General features: G+C 45.9%; 1 protein-coding gene across 3 annotated transcripts in view; it reads right to left on the bottom strand.

The window, feature by feature from the left end:
* MORC2 (MORC family CW-type zinc finger 2) overlaps positions 1–12,932 on the bottom strand; it is a 277,672-nt gene that overhangs the window by 42,807 nt on the left and 221,933 nt on the right. For all 3 annotated transcript variants that reach the window (XM_068120516.2, XM_068120518.2, XM_068120517.2), the window contains exon 24: positions 12,747–12,905. In XM_068120516.2, coding sequence (XP_067976617.2) covers positions 12,747–12,905 — 159 coding nt within the window. The remainder of the gene's footprint in view (positions 1–12,746; positions 12,906–12,932) is intronic.

Genomic DNA, 12,932 nt, shown 5'->3' with positions numbered 1-12,932 from the left:
CTCCATACATTCCTTCCACTTGTTCATCTTTTCCTTCAGTCCATCCATACTTTCCGCAATCAACACCAGATCATCTGCATACAACAACTCCCACGGTAAACCCTCCTTTACGTTTTGAGCCAGCACCTCCATCACAGCTACAAATAGTAGTGGACTTAGTACCGACCCCTGATGCACTCCCACCTTCACCTCAAACTCACCACTGTTCCCGTCCTTAGTCCTTACAGCTGTGCGCACTCTTTTGTACATTGCCATCACTACTCTGATCAACCATTCCTCCACTCCTAACTTCCTCATTGCCCATGTCAATACTTTGCGTGGAACCCTATCGAATGCTTTCTCCAGATCAACAAACCCAAGAAACAACTTCTTCCTCTTCTCTATGTACTTCTCCTGCAACTGCCTCACAATAAAAAGCGCGTCTGTCGTTCCTCTTCCTGGCATAAATCCAAACTGCATTTCGTCGATCTTCACTTTCTTCCTTATCCTCCTCTCCAACACCCTTTCCAATACATTCATTCCATGCTCCAATAACTTTATCGCTCGGTACGAGCCACACTCTAGAGCAGGGGTCGGCAACCTTTTTGACATGAAGTGCCAGTTTGAAATGTTCTTCTTAATTAGTGTGCCATATCAACATTAAGTTTAACATTAAGTTTAATTATGACACCACATCAATAAAATATTTCCAACAGACATGGAATTTTATTCCATCCTTATAGGCTACATGCATAGCAACAACATTTTAAAGAAACATTTACCGAACATCTACCGAACCTGAACCGCTTCACTGCAATTCCTGTGGGAAATGTGAGCGGGAGGCCGTACCGTCAATCAAGCAAAATAAGACAGGCCGCCTGTTACGAGAAAAACTACTACCCCCATTTTCATTATGACCACCCAATAAAAAAACTCAAAATAATGACGAGATTAATATTAAAACGCAGAAGGCAGCCTGAATGATAACAAAGAGTGGAGATGCAGCCGCTGACCACCGGGTGTTAACACACAGTCGCTCTTACAGCACCTCAGGTTGCCGCGAACGGCGTATCGGAAGGCACCAAGCCTGCATCTCCTGTTTTATATCTGCGATTATTATACAATTCGGAATAATGATGAGATTAATATTAAAACTCAGAAACCAGTCCGAATAATAATAATGAGTGGAGATGCAGCCTCGGACCATCTGCTGTGAACAACACCACTGTTCTTACAGCACATCCGGTTGCCGCGAATATTGTGTTTGAATGCGCCAGGCCGGCATCTCATGTTGTTCATCTTTGATTATTATTCCACTAAAACAATTTGGAATTGGAATGTTGACTCTGCTCTGATCCATCTACCTCATCACCCTGCACAATCACACCGGAATACTGTTATAGTGCAACACCCGCAACAGCCAATGGCTGTTCAAGAGGTGATTTGGCATGCAGCGGAGAGGGCACTGCTTTCGCCAGTGTGCCAATTATTACGCTGCCGCGTGCCAATGGTGGCACGCGTGCCTAAGGTTGCCGACCCCTGCTCTAGAGGGTCACCTTTCCCCTTGTATGGAGGGATGAGGGTACTCAGTTCCAATCCACTGGAATGCGGCCTTCTTTCACCGCCAGATTACAGATCTCTGTCATTCTCTTCACACCCCAACTTCCTGCTGCCTTCAACATATCTCCCACAACTCCCGTCGGCCCTCCCACTTTTCTACTCTTCATTGCTTTTATCACTTCCTCAACTTCCTTCTCAGTTATCTTCTCTGCCGGTCCTAAAACTGGGTTACTCTTTATGTTGCCATCCCATTCATTCTCTGTATTCAACAGTATTTCCATTTATCATTTCCATCTTCCTTTAATTCCATCTGGTCATTTTCTCCCTGTCATTTTCTGATCTCCCTGTCATTTTCCCTACATTCCATGTCCCAAACCTCAGAAACCGATCTCCACTTCGGGCTGTACCCTGCTGATATGTAGTTGTAATTGTCATGGTTCTCTTTTTGAGGCAATGTTTTTATGGCCAGATGCCCTTCCTGACGCCAACCCTCTTAGTCGTCTCTTACGACACGCGGCAACCACACCAGGTTATAAACAAACCATAATATATTATAAATCACACACAAAGACACAGCAATGGGGGCAATCACTCCTACTTTCAAATCTTACGATAATATCCTTGTCAAGCCCCTTAACCCCACACTCACGGCACCTCCCCCAATGTCTCTGCTCCCCTCCAAGGCGAAGTCCCAATGTCTCTGTGCGCTCCCACGATCGGGGAGTCAAGGCCCGATGGTCAATTGAGGCGTAGACGAGCGAGACGACCCCGAGGTCACGTGCTCAGCCCCCAGCAACACAGCGGTGGAGAGGAACCTCACAAAGATGCGCTCCGACGTACACGTTGCGGTTCAACCCGCGAGCCTCCGTATAATTCTCACGTGCCCCTTTCTGGCACAGCCGTTCCCGGAAATCCACCAGGGAATAATGCCCAGCGGACACGACGAAAGCCTGTTCACTGCAGGGTGCTCGCGTGGCCAAGATGGTGGACGGCTTTCGCTCCAACCTGGATTCTCAAGGCCTGGATCCTCTGGAACCTCAATGAGAATACCCGACGACACAGGCTCCACGCACTCCGGCGATATTTCTTATCGACCAAACTTCCCTTCAAGGACGCAAAGTTCCCTCGCACTGTACGTCGAACGCTCGGCCCGGAGCTTCAACCACCACGTCTCTTTTCGATGTCCTCCCACCTCTTTCTCTCCCGCTCCACCTCTTCCGGTCTTGATCCGGATTTCCGGCCACATTTTACCATGAGCGTTTTAAAATCTTTTAACCACAACAACCCTTTCCCTTAAGTCACAATAAGCATAATATCTAGAATACTTCGAACCAACAACAATAATCATAACAACAATCATTAGGGCCGAACCCGTAACACTTCCCCCCCTCAAGAAAGAAAGTTTGAACACCGCGAAAACTTTCTTTGCATGCCCTCTTTGAACAGGCAAAAGTAAATTCACAACCCAAATCAGCAATCCCCGTGGGCAACAATACTCAACCTTCCCCAAAAATAAAGGAACAAAATTTTACACAACCCCAAGAGCTTTCCAAAGTTAATTCCCTCTGGACCAAGCGTCAACAACGACATTGTCCCTGCCCCTCTGATTTTTACTTCTCGTTTTCTTGAATGAAGGTTATGGGGTTGTGACCAAAAACCCAAAGGCCAGCAAATCTATAGCACTTTCCCCGGGAGGCCGAGCTGAAAGCCAGGTTCCATGGTGGTTGGGTGGTGAGGCCTGGAAGTATTCACTACATGGACGCCTTTAGGAATGTGGCGTTCACGGTTAGTCCGTGTAGGAATCTTGGCTCGGCGGCTCCGCAGCATTCAGTGCTTCCACTTTTCCGGACTCCTAATAATTACGGTGGGACCACTTGTCATCGTAGTCACCTGACTGGCAGTCTCCTTCTTGGCCACTACTCTGATAAATCCTTCCTTCGGGAGCTGTCATAACTCTGGAAGCCTCCATAATAATATCGCTTGCGGCCACCACCACTACGACTCCGTGGTCCTCCTCTGTAGCCCCCTCGACCCCGAGGAAATGCCTTCCCTACTGTGATGGTCCGACCCTCCAACTCCTTGCTATTCAGATCCTTTTCTGCCTCTGGCGTCCTTTGCGTTTTCAAACATGACAAAGCCAAACCCTCTTGACTTTCGTGTCTCCCTGTCTTTTATTGGCAGCACTTCCAAAAGCGGTCCATAGTTGCTGAAGGCAGACTCCAAAACATCTTCCTTTGTTTTGAAGTTCAGTCCACCTACAAATAACTTGCTAAGCTTGTCGCCATCCCTAACTGGTGTGGTGTTATTTTCCCTACTGGGCTTTTTAACAACCATCGGGTTACCATAAACTTGACCACCGGCCAAATCATTCCCGATAACAACCGATACTCCCTCTACAGGAAGCGTGGCTTGTAAACCGACGGTGACCGGTCCCGACACCAAATCGGACTCCAAATGGATGACATGAAGTGGAGCACTAACACAGCCACCAATCCCCTGTAAACGACCACTATTCCCAGTTGCCGTCTCCTCGGACCATGGCAAGATGCCTTCAAGCATTAAAGATTGATGTGCTCCTGTGTCCCTCAATATCCTAACCGGTCTCCGGTTAGTCGAGGCTCCATCCAGTGACACAAACCCCTCGGAAATAAATGGTTGGTAACCCTTTTGAGGGCGATTTCTCACAATGGCCATCGCATTTGGAGTCGTACTAGTCGAACTCCGGTCCTGATTTTCCTTTCCCAGAGCATAACAGTTGGACATCCAGTGTTCCGGTTTATGGCAAAAAGTGCAAGTAGGCCCGGAGGAGAACCTCGTGGTCTGCCCAGGCATGGGGGCGGCGGTCTGCCTCGAGTCCCCCGGACGATAGGTCCATCTTGGAACCGCAGTCTTCTGATTTCTAGAAGTCGCGGTGTCAAAGTGGACCTCATTTTCACCCCGAGGCCGCCCCCATGGATTTTCATTCTCCGCCCCTGATGTACCATAGCTCCCCTGGCTAGGTCTGGGCGAGAAGTTCGGTTTGTGGAACCCCATCCTATGTGTTAAGGGTGTAGTACTGGTGAAAAATTGAGAAAACTACATAGGTACCTTTGAGAGGCCTTTACACAAAAACAAAGTCAAGTTAATATCTAATTTTCAGTTTTTCTTGAAAGATATAATCTTGGCTTTAACTCAGACCAGTTTCAACGCTTCTTTGTCATATTACATGCATATAATTTGCATAAATTAGACCGTCAATAAAAAACAAGGAAAAACAAAGAACACATTTCTACTTCTATCTTCTATGTCACCTATCATTCTTTTCACACAAAACTTGGTACATGTATTGTACATGTGTTACTCTACTACCTGATGAGAGGATTTTGTGAAATTATGTCAAATGTTCACTAATTAGATAATTATGCCAATTACCAGATAAAACTTGGTTGTCCTTCAATAAATCCACAATGGCTACTCCTATAAACAAAAGCCTTCTTCATTTTAAAGGAAGTGATTTTCTGAATATCCTGTCCAAATTTCAGCCCAAAAGAATGATGCATTTCCCAAGTTATAACAAATTTCATGCAAAATATTATATTGAATTGAATTGAAATTTGAATTTTTCAATAATTAGGGGTACTTCTATGACCTCTAATAGCATGATTCTTGTTTATAAGACTATAAGGAAACTGTTCAGCTTAAAAAAAAAAAAAAAAAAATCACCTGTTCACCAGTACTACACCCTTAAGGCATAGTCATCTGCCATGGTGGCTGCCTCATACAGCTTTGGTACTTTCCTTTCCTCCAAATGAACATTAATGTCCTCGTGGACACACTGTTGGAATTCCTCCACCAGGATCAATTGTCGCAATAAATAGTTCGAAGTCTTTCCCAACTCCTTTTGAATCACACCACCTATCAAACATGGTTTCCTTCACTCTGGCAAATTCCACATGGGTCTCACTCTCCCTCCTCCTGGCACTCCGGCATTTTTGCCGGTAAGCTTCCGGGACCAATTCATAGGCTTTGAGAATGTGTTTCTTCAATACCTCGTAATCTGCACATTGGTCAATCGGTAAAGCCGAATAAATCTCGAGCTTTACCCACCAGAACACTTTGCACTAGTATGGACCAGTACTCCTCAGGCCAGTTTAACTGTCGAGCCACTTTCTCAAAGTGTGGAAAAAACTAGGCTACCTCCTTTTCATTGAAGGGTGGAACCAGCCTCACATGTCTGCCAACATCCCAGGTGTTCTGACTAGGTGTCGAACCAGTCAGCAGGGATGGTACCTCTCCCCGTTCACTCATTAACTCCAGCTCCTTGACTTTAATTTCCTGCTGACGCGCCAATTCACGGTCCTTTAACTCCCTTTCGGCTCTTCTCTCCTCTGCTTCGAGTTCTCTTGCAGCTCCCCTTTCCTCTGCTTTTTTGTCTTCTAACCTTTCCTGGAGTTCTCTTTCCTGTGCTTTTAACCTTTCCTGGAGTTCTCGTTCCTGTGCTTTTTCCCTTTCCGGGCTCCGTAATTGCATCTCCAGTTTCCGGAGCTCCACATTTTCTTGTTCTTCTGGTAACCAATCCCAGGCTACCTCTTCCCATGCTTTTAATCCCACCATAGATTGTATCACCACTGTCTGCAACTCTGCCTTCTTCATATTAGTTCGGACCTCCAAGCTAAAATGTTTGGCCAATTTCCAGAGGTCCGATTTTAATAACGCTCTGAACTGTGCTTCACTAAGGGTCCCTGTAAACTTCTCTGCGTCAAACTCCATAGTGACTACTGGTAACACCTGTTAACCTTCACACAAGAAATTTTAAACAAACAAAAACAAAATTATTATTTTTTTTTTTTTTTGTTGTTTGTTTTTGGAAAAATTTGGGAATGTTGGAAAAAGTTCCAAACTTGGGAATTCTAGGAATGTTAGGGAATTCTTTCCCGGACTAAATTTAGGAATTTTTTTAGATCCCGGACGCAGACCCAATTGCGAGCCCACGAATATCAATTAGACGAGCCCCCAATTTCTGTTACGGGGTCCCCCCCTTACCTCTGGTCTCGGTGGACTTCCGAACCCCGAGAGGGTCCCCGGCAGAAAGATGTTTTATCCTTGGTTGAAACCCAGCAAATAATGTCCCTCAATGGAACCAGTAAATGAAACAGTCGAATCAATGAGGCAACCACACCAGGTTATAAACAAACCATAATATATTATAAATCACACACAAAGAGCCATACAGCAATGGGGGCAATCACCCCTACTTTCAAATCTTACGATAATATGCTTGTCAAGCCCCTTAACCCCACACTCACGGCACCTCCCCCAATGTCTCTGCTCCCCTCCAAGGCGAAGTCCCAATGTCTCTGTGCGCTCCCGCGATCGGGGAGTCAAGGCCCGATGGTCAATTGAGGCGTAGACGAGCGAGACGACCCCGAGGTCACGTGCTCAGCCCCCGGCAACACAGCGGTGGAGAGGAACCTCACAAAGATGCGCTCCGACGTACACGTTGCGGTTCAACCCGCGAGCCTCCGTATAATTCTCACGTGCCCCTTTCTGGCACAGCCGTTCCCGGCAATCCACCAGGGAATAATGCCCAGCCGACACGACGAAAGCCTGTTCACTGCAGGGTGCTCGCGTGGCCAAGATGGCGGACGGCTTTCGCTCCAACCTGGATTCTCAAGGCCTGGATCCTCCGGAACCTCAATGAGAATACCCGACGACACAGGCTCCACGCACTCCGGCGATATTTCTTATCGACCAAACTTCCATTCAAGGACGCAAAGTTCCCTCGCACTGTACGTCGAACGCTCGGCCCGGAGCTTCAACCACCACGTCTCTTTTCGATGTCCTCCCACCTCTTTCTCTCCCGCTCCACCTCTTCCGGTCTCGATCCGGATTTCCGGCCACATTTTACCATGAGCGTTTTAAAATCTTTTAACCACAACAACCCTTTCCCTTAAGTCACAATAAGCATAATATCTAGAATACTTCGAACCAACAACAATAATCATAACAACAATCATTAGGGCCGAACCCGTAACACCAAGGACATCAGCACGTCATCCGAAAAACAGCTCTGGTTGGTGCGAACTAGAGTCCCTGTATATAGAGAGTTGTGTCAACTCAAATTTGGACGCCATTTTGTGTCTAAGTGTGTCAGATTAGATATACATGTACATTCGCGATATGGGGTGATATATTCTAAACCTGCTAAAAAAAATTTTACTACACATATTTAGTCTTATTATTACATACAGGTGATATTTGTTTTGTCAAAAACTCAGCTATTGCCGTGAAAAAGAGCTGTGTGGTGATATTAAAAGTGGTATGGCAATGCATATTACAAGCCAACACTGCATATAAGAGCTAACATTATAAGTAAGACAAACCAATGCTGTCGTTCTCTGAATTTTAATAACTTTTAGAAAGGAGTGTGGGCATATCCAATATTTTTTAAAGGGTGCCGAGAGCAATTCCGGTGTAGGACTTCCAGCCGACATATAGTCTAACACACTTAAAACAAATTCTGTACGTGGTATTGCCATATTTCTATAGTGTACAACTTTAGTTTTATCGACATTTATATTCAATTTCCATTGTAATGATTTAACAAGCTGCAAGTCAGCTTCTGTCTCTGACATAAGGAAAACGTCATCGGCATCTAGTAAGATTGAAACGTTCATTTATTACTACACCCATGCCCAGAACTCTGATGGATATTGCCTGATCGATTAATATGTTTCATAGCTGGCGACTTCATTAACACTTAATTTTCGACTGCGCCAAGCCGTAATTAAACAGAGAAAAAACTTTTAAAAATACCTGCAGTGTGCACGGTTCGTCTAGTCGAACAGATATGGAAAAGCACAGATAAGACGTCGTATTCACCATAACTTGTTTAATTTCACCAGGAACACGATGAGGCCAACACACAACACAGTAAACATTCAGTACAAAACTTGGTTCATACATTCAGTACAGAACATGATTCATACATTCAGACCGTAACAAAACTCTGCCCGTAATACAACACTCTGACCAGACCAACACTTCATCCCACTACGTTCACTCCTCACAAGTGAGACTCATCACTACTCCGTTCACTCCTCACAAGTGAGACTCATCACTACTCTGTTCACTACTCTCATATTGTATGTTTTGGGAACGATAGCTGTCACCAGGTTAAATATATAGGGATTGTCCAATGTGCAAAATCTTCCATCACTACAATTTGGCCATAAATCCCGGGGTGGGAAATATTTGAGCAAATATGCCACAAGACGCATGAGCACTGTACAAAGCAAACAATAACTCGTCAAATTTTGGACGTATGGATGATTGCACAACCCGCAAAAAAATTGAGCAGGTCCCCCCCTAAAATTGCTTTTATGATTGCCGATTAGGCTAAAGATTTTAAACCAAAAAAATAACTTGCCTCGGAATAAGTTTTGAATGGACGGACAGACAACTGAAAACAAAATGGACCATGGGTTTCCCACCCCTATAAAATCAAAATTAATTCCCTCTGAAAAAGTACAGTGACATTGCCCGCAGACTACCCAACCGCAGACCAGGCAATGTCACTGTACCGGGACATTTCATCAATCAATGACAATATGCGGTCCGCTAGGACTACCCGAAAAAAATTGAGCAGGGTTCTTCCCACGGAAATGCATTTTTGGTCAGCTCCTTGAAGATTATAAACAAACACAAATCACTTCCCTTAAAAAGGGTTTTCAACGGACAGACAACCAAAAAAAAACCGAGCAGATAGAATTGCTTTTGAACATCGATCATCAAGTGGCGTGAGCCTACCTGGCAGAGTCTCGAGGAGTCGATCGCTTTCCAGCTCTTTCGTCTGACTTTCGCTTCCCAAATTTGTCTTCTGACTTTATCACTTGGAAATCTATACATCTTATATTTCCCAGATTGGTTTGAACAACCAAAAGCAGAACAACCAGTCATTTTGTTTGGCAATAAACAACCTTCCCGTACCAAGCTGACGTTCACGCACGGTGAAGTTAGACACAAAATGGCGCCACGAAATCACGTGACCAGAAATCTCGGGTCAGCGCATGGCGCAACTCTCTTTATACAGGGACTCTAGTGCGAACCACTCGGTCAATGGCGCGAACCAGGTCCCGACACGCCCTTGCTCGCTTGGCCCCGATGAAGGCCTCGCTGGGTGTTCTCCAAACAGGGGCAAAATCGCCCAAGTCGCGCTGGATTTTGGCAGCGGAAGCCTTGCTCGCTCGGCCCGATGAAGGCCTCGCTGGGTGTTCTCCAAATAGGGGCAGAATCGCCCAAGCCGCGCTGGATTTGGGCGGCGGAAAGCAGCCACGAAGCGACGATATTCGGTCAGGCTGTAATGCGAACACCACGGCGGCCCGGTCAGCACCACACCCTTGGAAAGGACTTCGATGCTGTGGAGAGATCGAAGCAAGCCTCCTTGCTCGAGCGGACCGGAAGCGGAGGAATAACAGTACAATAACAATATTAATCAATTGTACAACCAATATATCATTCCTATGATGGTACCATCAGTTTCGTACAATATAACTCACTGTGCTCCAAGTGAGCGAAAGTAACATTCCCAATGTCTCTGTCCCAGCTTCAAACCAAAGTCGATCCACGCTCGAGTGATCGTCAGAACGATGTTGTATCGAAACCAGAATCCCGCTCGGTTGACAGTCACATTGCCAAAGATAGGCAAATGTGTCCTCAAGAAGCGGCTGGGAAATCACACCTTCGGGTATGGACGTTCAACGGCTCCCAATCGGGGAACCGCAAATTCCCACTCAAAATCCACGTGACACACACACCAGGTTAACGGCTGGACGCTGGATGCGTTGAAATGGTTGAAGCGAGGTGGAAAGCCTGGGGCGATGCGAAATCAAGCGCGAGGCAAAATGGCCAACGGTCCGTTCTCGAGACGTAACGGCACTACAATGATTCTCTTCGGAATCAACCGCAAAACCTGTCACGCAGGTTTATCTGTCACAGCGATAACAACTCTGTCGCAGGAATCCCTTTCCCAGGAAACCCCAAAGTTCGCTAGTGATCCCCGTTCACCAGCGTTTGCTCCAGACCTCCAAACAGCTCGGCCCCTTCTCCGACCTCACTCGCTCCGCCTCTACTTTTCCTCCCCTTCTTCCTCCGGTTCCTGATCCGGTTTCCGGTTTCTTTTAAAACACTAACTTTTTTTTACCTTTTGAAAACAGTTATTTCCAATTCACTTCAGCGATAACAATAATAGTGAATGCAACCATAATAACAGTAATAGTACACGCGTGGACAGCTTTGAAAAAGCTGTCCACGTGCTCACGCTTTCGAAGTTAAGTAATTTTTCACAATTGTGTTTTTGTCGAAACTGTATCTTTCTTTCCGTGTGTGTACCTATTGGTGTGTCTTTAATAGGATTATCGGTGTTGGTTTTTCATACCTGTGTACAGAATCGTCGGTTAGTTCGTGTCGCGTATTCTGAAGCCTAGTGTAGTAGGCTACCGTGTCCGACCTTGGCCTGAGGCTTTGTTTTTGTCACAGCGGTTTTTTTTTGGTTTTTTTTTTTTTTTTTTTTTTGTATACAAGATCGAGGCTCGTGAAAGAGCTAACATTAATCACACAAAAAGACAAACCGACACACAAAACACAAAAAACAAGGGGAGCGGCGGACAAGATGGGGAGAGAGGGGGAAGGACACAAAAGAGAGGGGGAAGAGGGGGAAGGACACAAACACAACATTTGAGAGCAGGGACATCGGGAGGACTTGGGGGGAGGTGGGAGAGGATTAAAACATATGAACACTGCAAGGACTCTGGGGTGAATTACCGGGGGTAGAAAAGATCAAGGTTTTCGATGGGGGACGATAAGAGATGGTGGTGAACAGCTGTTTTAAAGACCTGGAGGGAGGAGTGGGATTGAAGGGAGTGGGGGAGTTTGTTCCAGAGGCGGGAGAAAAGGGGAATGAAAGAGTGAAGGTGAGCAGAGAGCCTAGACTTTGGCAGTTTAACCATAAGAGGGTTGCAGGCAGATCTTGTGCGACCTGAAGGAATATTGGGGGGACAGAGCACAGAGAGAGCTGGGGGAGCAAGGCCGGAGAGGAGTCGGTAGAAGACAGAAAGACCACCAACCTGCCTGCGGTGAGTGAGTGAAAGGCCCTCGGCATTGACTACATCGCAGGAGATTCCAATGATTCTGAAAGCTTTGGCTTCAACAGCGTGAAGCCGAGCAAGGTGTGAGGCAGGAGCACCAGCCCAGAGGGGGGAACAGTATTCCATTGAGCTGCGGATGAAAGCCTTGTATGTGGTGAGGAGCTCAGGTGTGCCAAGGAAGGACTTCGCACGATCAATTCGATTGCGCTGCAATTACTTTCGGTCTCTGTTTTTCCCGGTATTTTCACCCCATACTTCCTTGTTTAAAATCTCAACTCAAAAAACAACAACAACAAAAAATTATTTCCTTCTCTGTTCTTATCTGTTTGTTCGTTCTTATTTGTTCGTTTGTTCTTCGACCACCTTGTTCGTGATCACGTTGTTAAAAATGTTTAAACTGTCCCCTGAAGAACTGTATTCTGTCGTATACTATAACACCTTTTTCTTCTTCTTCTATAAAAGGATGCTTTCGACTTGCTCACCAAATCTATTCATTCCAAAAAAAATTCCATCTCTTACAGTGCCTCTTTCATACATTCCCTAAACTCTCCAGCACTCCACCTATCCTTCAGCGTCCTCAAACGTATTTTTGACTCGAAGGTTTCAAGAAACTCATTTTGCAATAAATGTTCGTTTCCCATTAATCGTACACTTTTCAAAATCCAATCTCACCCCTCCCCTCCAAATCTTCCCCATCACCCATCCCTTTCAAATCTCCACCCCTGCCCCTCCTCTCCAAATCTTCCCCATCACCCATTCCCTTCAAAACTTCCCCATCACCCCTTCCCTCCAAAACTTCCCTATCACCCCTCCCCTTCAAAACTTCCCCATCACCCCTCCCCTCCAAATCTACCCCCTTACCCCTCCCCTCCAAATCTTCCCCATCACCCATCTCTTTACAATGACATTGTATTTGTGTGATATAACAAGATTAAACAAGTTGAAATTCATTTTTGCCATTTCTTTCCCGATTGAAAAAGGTACAATTAAACTGGAACTCACACATGATGTCGACACAAAAGAAAGGGAGCGAATGTTGTTGGCTATATGAACACTGGCCAATATACATGGGGCTCCACTAACCGCAAGTTTGTAAGAAGCAGTGACTCCCCCGTGTTATTGTCGTCGTCTTCAACAGATGGTGGTGCTGTGATCTGCGGCGGGGTCGATCTTTCAGAACTCTGCTCGCTGGATGGAGATGCGGGTCGCATCATCCGCACAATGTCAGAATCTTTCGCTACCCTACGTAATACGTGTGGGAAAGGGAGA

The sequence above is a fragment of the Myxine glutinosa genome, chromosome 6 (genome assembly GCF_964187855.1).
Source record: "Myxine glutinosa chromosome 6, kmMyxGlut1.1, whole genome shotgun sequence".
Lineage (NCBI taxonomy): Eukaryota > Metazoa > Chordata > Myxini > Myxiniformes > Myxinidae > Myxine > Myxine glutinosa.
The sequence above is the reverse complement of the archived record's forward strand: the minus strand, read 5'-3'. Positions and strand labels throughout refer to the sequence as shown.